Source organism: Tupaia chinensis, unplaced genomic scaffold (assembly GCF_000334495.1).
Source record: "Tupaia chinensis unplaced genomic scaffold, TupChi_1.0 Scaffold000674_2, whole genome shotgun sequence".
Lineage (NCBI taxonomy): Eukaryota > Metazoa > Chordata > Mammalia > Scandentia > Tupaiidae > Tupaia > Tupaia belangeri.
Window position 1 is genome coordinate 2964928 of NW_006160198.1, and position 6882 is coordinate 2971809.

The window sequence follows — 6882 nt, forward strand, 5'->3', positions numbered from 1 at the left end:
AGAAAGCATCCCCTTCAGGGGATAGCCATACTGCAACTCTCTTCTCAGGACTTCGGGCACTCTTCCCCACATGCCTGGATGATTTTTAAACTGTCAGGTCTAGGACTTGAACCGCACAGTCAGCCATGTGGGATCCTGCCTCCTTAGCCTCCCCATTATCTAATGGCCCACTTCATGGACAATTAATCTTTCCATTGTAGATGAGGCCATCAGGGCTTGGAGTTGCTTAAGTAAGGTCAAAAAGTGAAGCTGAATGTAAAACCCAGGCTGTCTGATGCCAAAGACTATACAGTCAACCTTAGAAAATGGGGGGGGGAGGGTGGGAACAACTCTCTCTTCTCTAAACTCTTTCCTCCTGCCTGAAACAAGTAGAGAGGTTTGGGGTTTGGTACATTAGGTCCTTTTAGTCATGCCAACACTCTGTTGGCACCTGGAAGCACATGTGCAGTGCCAACTGCACAGCTGGGCTTTCCAGACACAGGTACCCAACCTCCCCACTGCCCCAAGGTCACAGGGATGTTGCTCAGCCTGCTTTGAGACTCCTACTCTTTCACAGACTTAGGGCTCCACATACCACCTCCTGCAGGTCTCTACTTCATGCATTCTTTTATCTAGCAAACAAAAGTCAGCTAGTTCTTTTGCTTTCCATAGCAACTATTATCTGTCTGGTGATTTTCCCCCCGTGCTCCCAAGTATTTAATTGCTCCTCCTTCTGTATTTTGATCTCATTTTCCCCAAGATTATCTGTCCTTATTTGATGCCTCTCATCAATAGCACATTTCTTTAAAGGAAAATACTGTGTTGTTCCCTTTTGAATGTTTCCACTACTTTCACTTATTCATGTTTTGCTCTTGTACTTCACGTTTTACTTTTGGTTCAACAAGCAGTGTTCATTTCACTTATTCAATTCAATACATACTAATTATCTCCTATGGGCGAGGCACTATTCTCCGTGCTGGGAAAATGGCAGTGCACAAAACAGCTGAGGTCTTATTTTCTATCCGTGAATTAGGACATTTCCAAAAGGGTAAGATTTTTAGAAAACACACATGAGACTGGTTCTGCATATTAAAAAAAGAAAATGAAGATGTGTACATTTTAAAGTGCTAAAAGTATGAAATACCAGATTAATCAAAGTTAGTCCAATGGCTCCCAAGATTGAATTTGACTCTCCTCTGTCAATTTTTACTATAATAAAATTATTCAGTGATCTTAAACAGTATAATAACAAAATGTGTATTTTTTTTAATCTTTCCCCCCCCCCCCCAGGGAACAAATCCACTTTACAGAGGCTCTACCAGTACTTTCAAAAATGTAACCTATAAACACAGAGAAAAACAAAAGGTGGACCTTTCCACGGATGGCTGAAACTACTTTACACATGGAAAAAGGCTGTTTCACCGATATAAAATGTTAATGCACTATTTAATTTTTCTTTCTTTGTTGTTTCAAATTGAGGTTGGTTTAAGATAATAGTAGGTCATTGGGAGATCAGTCATTCTCTGTTTGAAGGTGAGAGACTATGTTGGCAGGTTCAAAATAATCTAGAAGAGGAATATCTTTAGCAAAGAGGTGACTTTGGGGATCATTTGAAGAATATACTCTGTTGTATTAATGCTTCAAAAAATCATCAAAATGATTCATGGGGGCCTGCTTTGCATCTGAAAAGTGTTTAATATTAGAATCTCATTTGTTGCAGGAATTCAGCTACCTGAAATCTGTCTCAACAAAGTTACAAAGTCCATATGCCTACACTGTAAAATCACATTTGCTAATTAATTCTAAATTTTTAGTAAATATGCCCTTTCCTAAAGGAAGACTTTTTTTAAGTCTATGAGAAATAAGATTCTGATTTTATATCAGCAGAGTGGATCCAATTGCCTTAAAGATAAGTCAAATGTAGGGATTGAAAATTAAGTATTAGTGATTTCTGTGAATTTGTTTGCTCCTAAAAGACAGTTATACAAACAAGTATTCTATTTGTTTGATAGATGAGGAAGAAATAACTTACAAATTAAGTTACTTTATAAATTAAATTAAGTTAAATTAAGAAGTCACTAGTGAAAAACAAAGATTACAGCCCTATCATTTAGGTAATTTTTAAATTACCTGAATAACAATCTTTTACATTCAGTTTCTTTCTTGACTCTGGGTTCACTCTTCCATATTTCTCAATCTGTTTTACTCAGTTTCATCACCTTCTAAACCAGGTCATTGTAATATAATTTTTTTTTATTTTTTAAATTTCATTTAAATGGTTAGGTACTTATTCAAAGGCAGCTCCAATAATATAAAAGAAACATGGGTTAAATACAATAAGATTCTTATTTTTGAAGAAGCTTTTGCTATAGGGTGTGTACACTTGCCAGAAAGACAGAGAGAGACAGAAAGACAGAAAGCGAGAAATCACCCCCCAGGGTGTATGGTCACACCACAATCCCTTCTCCTCCATTCTCTTCTGGGGGTCTTGGGCATGCACTCCTGGTGTGAGTTTAAGCCACCAGGTCCGGGACTCAAACCATGGTCAACTACATGAGAGTCCAGTGACATAGTCATTATGCCATCTGTTGGTCCCACAATAAGATTTTAAGTAGCTTTAAACCACACATATCAAGAGTGTACAGCACCCATGATTTACAGGCTTTTTAATATGTATTAATTTTCCATCTGCATAATCTAGCATGTACATTTCAGCTGTCTGAGGTGGATATACGTCATATATTTTACTTGGAAAATATATGTGGACAATTAGAGATCCATCGCTGGTTGAAGAAATACTCTAGCATATTTCTTAGGGTTATTATTGCTTGACAAAGCACTTTCCTCTTATTTGATCCTCCTAAGGAAACTAAGGTGAGAGACTGAGTAGAACTGGATTTAGAAACTAGACTTTCTAACTCCAAGCCACTGCCTATTTCCACTGCGTGAGACTGCCTCTTTCATAAAGAAATGATGGAAAGATTGTGTTAGTTAAGCAATAACTATCATCTGTGTAAAAATGTACTGAGACTAAACAAATAGCATCTGAACTGCTGATGTACAGGTGAGCTACTGCACTTCAGTGCAATGTTTATTATCATTGATTAAACTGTAACACGAAGCCTTTCACTGGGTGAATAGTATAGTCTGTAATGGAGGCTTCATGGTCATCTATTGCTTTGTCATAGTGTAATCTACTAATTTCTGCAATTCTACTAGATATTTGTGTGTGCATTTGAATGCCAGGGGACTCTTTTCTCATTTCTAAGTAACTCAGGTAAATCAGACATTTAGGGAGTACATGGCTGTATGAGACAAGGTTGCTCAACAATCACCTTGAGGTTCTGAAAGGCGAATGTGCCTCTTTCGTTCCTGGCTGATGCCCGCCCCCTAGAGAAAGTCCAGAACAACAGCCCAGGTGGAATACTGAGGACACCCTAGGAGCAGTCACCTCTGCAAGGGACTTCTTGGGGGGTATTTTTGTATTATTACTAGAATGGGATTTTAGCAAATAGATGTTTCTTTTTGTGTGCATTAGAGAAGGTAGAGAAGAATCTGCTCTTTCTCTTAATACTGTTTTGACCCAAGGCAGGACCTTGAAATGGCCAAAACATTAACATTAGTACTTCTGTTCACTGAAGAGTTATGTTACATGAAGATAAAGTGGTTTTTTTGTAAGTTCTTTTATTGTATTTTGTGTTGACATAAATAAATATGGTAATTTAAACAATGAACTTTAGATGGATGATAATTCCTTTTGTTTACCTGGTACAAAACCCTCATCTTGGATTTCTGGATCCCTCTGACTGCCTTGCTGGTCTCAGTCTTGGGCCAGGGAAGAACTAGAAAGAGACAGCCTAGAGGGAGGAGGCAGCAGGGATTGGCTGTGACTCATTGCCTAGATACATGAGGCCTTGTAACACAGACTCTGGCATTACCCCCACATTTTGTAAAATCAAACTACTTAGGGTTAATGTTACATGTTAACATGTATCCCTCTCCCACCTCAGCCTTGGCCCTGTCAAATTAATGTCTTGAATTCTTAACTCCCAGTGTCTTATAATATGACCATGTGATTCTTTAAAGAAGAAACTAAGGTAAAATAAGGTCATAGAATTGGGCCCTAATCTAATATGACAAGTGTCCTTATAACCAGAGAAGATTAGGATACAGGCATGTACAGGGGAAAGACCATGTGAAGACAAAGGGAGAAAGTGACCATCTACAAACCAAGGAAAGACATATCAGAAGAAACCGATAGTACTAACATCTCAGTTTTGGACTTCCAGCCTCCCGAACTGTCAGAAAATCAATTTCTGTTGTTTACGCCACCTGGTCTGTGGTATTTTGTTATGGTATCCCTAGAAAACTCATACAGTCTTCCAGTTCTATTTTTCTAGGCATCCAGTTGATACATTCTGTTATAACATGATCATTTTCTAAACAAACAAACAAAAATATTAAGCATAGAGAGACCAAATGCTCACAAAAGGAGTCAGTTTAGTCCTTTCCTTGAAAAAACTCATTTCAAGCAAAAGAATAGGCAAAGTCAAGTGAAGAGTACTCATATTCTAAAATATACTGTTTCTTATAGACTATAGATCAGAAGTCAGGAAATACAGAAAATGCATTCATTTTGAATAGCACTGAGTAAGTCACTCTTCTCCTTAAATTTCCCATCTGTGAGATAGTGGCAATACCTGTCCTTTCTAGCACTCATACACTCCCTAATACATAGTAGGGACTTGATAAATTCATTCAACAAATATTTACTGAGTTGCCCAGTATATGCCAGGCACTGTTCTTTTGATGATGCATGTAGTGAATGGTGAAGAAAACAAGCAGTCTTGAAGCTCCCGAATGAGAGAAGAGACAATAAACAAATAAGAATACTAGTTCAGGGTACTGGACCCAGTTTATGCACATTCCAGATCCACTTGGCCCCACTTGCCTCCCAGGCCTGTGCTAGGAGTGTGTCCAGCACCAATTTGCACAGACCACTCGGGAGAAAAGCCTCAGTTTCCATATAACTCCTAACAGGTGAAGCTGCAACAATTTTTGTGCCCAAGGCCTCAGTGGCTTCCTTGGCTGCTGACCCAAGGGAGCACATAGCACAACAGACAAGTGCAGGGAAGTAAGCATGAACATAGATCACCAAGAGGCAGAGATGGGAAGGAACTAACAGATGCAACTGAGCCAACCATGGTGTTTTCAACAAAAGCTATAGCCAACTTCCTATGTATCATCACAGCCAGTGTTCCCTGATTCTCTGCCTCCCAGTACTTTTTTCCACGGTATGGCATCTCCCAATAAACCATGAACACGTAACTTTGCTTCAGGTTCTTGATTTACAGGGAGCCCGAGCTAAGACTGTGCAACGGCCATAAGGGCTACACAGAACATAAAACAAGATGGGGACAGACAGTGGAGCAGTGGTAAAACGTGACTCTAAGACTCTGGCCCACATGGGAAGGTTTCAGGTTCACATCATGAGATATCCCGAGTACACCAGGCACAAGGGTGCCCATGATCTGAGGCTGGCTGAAACCGGGAGTGGATTGCAGCATCAAGACCCTATTGAGGGTGTTCTCTCTGACTTTGTTTCTCTTTCTCTTACTCACAAAAGAAAGAAATGTCAAAGAACCTGAGGTTAGAGAAAGAGCACACAATCCCCTATGATGGTCCATCCTTAGAGTTATAATTTTTGAGTAGAGATCTAAGAAAGGAATAAGCAAGTGCAAAGGCCCTGAGAAGGCAATATTGTACTTAAAGAAGAGCAGGAAAGTCAACTGGGAGAGGGAGAGGAATAAATATTTGTTAAAAATGGAATTGTATAGCTTAACCAAATCATTAAAACAAACCTAGAGTTTTGCAAACATAGTGTTTTACGTTTCTGTGAAGAAATGCTCTGCAAATCCCAGCATCATTTCTCAGTGATTGCACTCATAAGAGCACAGTTCAAATAGTTGCCAAGTAGGCTGCTGGAAAACATCCTGGTGTTTATATTTAGACATAATACTTACCACATGAAGTGGCCTGATCCCCATTCACTCTTGCACTAAGTAATTAATTATGAAAAGGTTATATTACTGCTTCAAAAAATATTAACACCCAAATATCATAGCTTTTTCTCTTTTCTTTACCTCTAGAAAAGAAATTTCTCTTTTTATTTTGAGGGGGATGTTTTTTGGTAAGGACGACTCCCAGATGTTCTTTTACTGGAAAAAATCTGGGAAATAAAGGAAATAGAAAATTATAAAAGAACGCAATCTAAGTTGATATATAAAGTAAAATATAAAGCCAATGAGGACAGGAAAAAGAAACAAGGAACTTACTTGTCTGGCTTTGGAGGAGAGTTTGGAAAGAGGAAGGAAAGGTCTTTGGGGAAGCAACTATATATGGGTGATATTGAGAAGGAAGTAGAGAGATTAGAGTAGTTGACTGTATTAAATGTACCCATCCTTCTGAGACTGTTGTTCCCTAAAGTATCACAGCCAGCATGGTGCTAGCTTAAAGATGAATGAGAGAAGGCCCAGTGCTATGAGGATTTCAATTATAAGAGTCCATGTGTGAGTTTAATCTAGATGACCTTGTAAGACCCTTCAATACTAGAAACAATACTGTCCTGAAATACTTCTATGAAACCTCCCAAATGGCACGTCCCATACCCCACATCTGCCTAGAGTAACCTAGAATTCTATTTTCTTTCTCTCCTTTACTCCTAACACCCATTCCTTCCAATATTCCTTGAAAGAATGTGGTACTAGAGTAGCAATCCTAACAATAACATTTTTAACTACAATAGAAAATTGATCTTTAAAAAATTTCATTTATTTAAATGTTAATGATTTGTAAAGATTGTATATCATTCTCATTTTATGAAAATATTTTATAGAAGCAGAA

At 38.5% G+C, this 6882-nt stretch overlaps 1 protein-coding gene across 5 annotated transcripts in view; it reads left to right on the plus strand.

Moving 5' to 3' along the window:
- The window catches only part of ITGB6 (integrin subunit beta 6), a 145063-nt gene extending 142652 nt beyond the window's left edge, over positions 1-2411 (plus strand). For all 5 annotated transcript variants that reach the window (XM_006160288.3, XM_027776503.1, XM_006160287.3 and 2 more), the window contains one exon: positions 1270-2411. In XM_006160288.3, coding sequence (XP_006160350.1) covers positions 1270-1368 — 99 coding nt within the window. In that variant the 3' untranslated portion in view covers positions 1369-2411. The remainder of the gene's footprint in view (positions 1-1269) is intronic.
- Positions 2412-6882: the final 4471 nt, after the last annotated feature.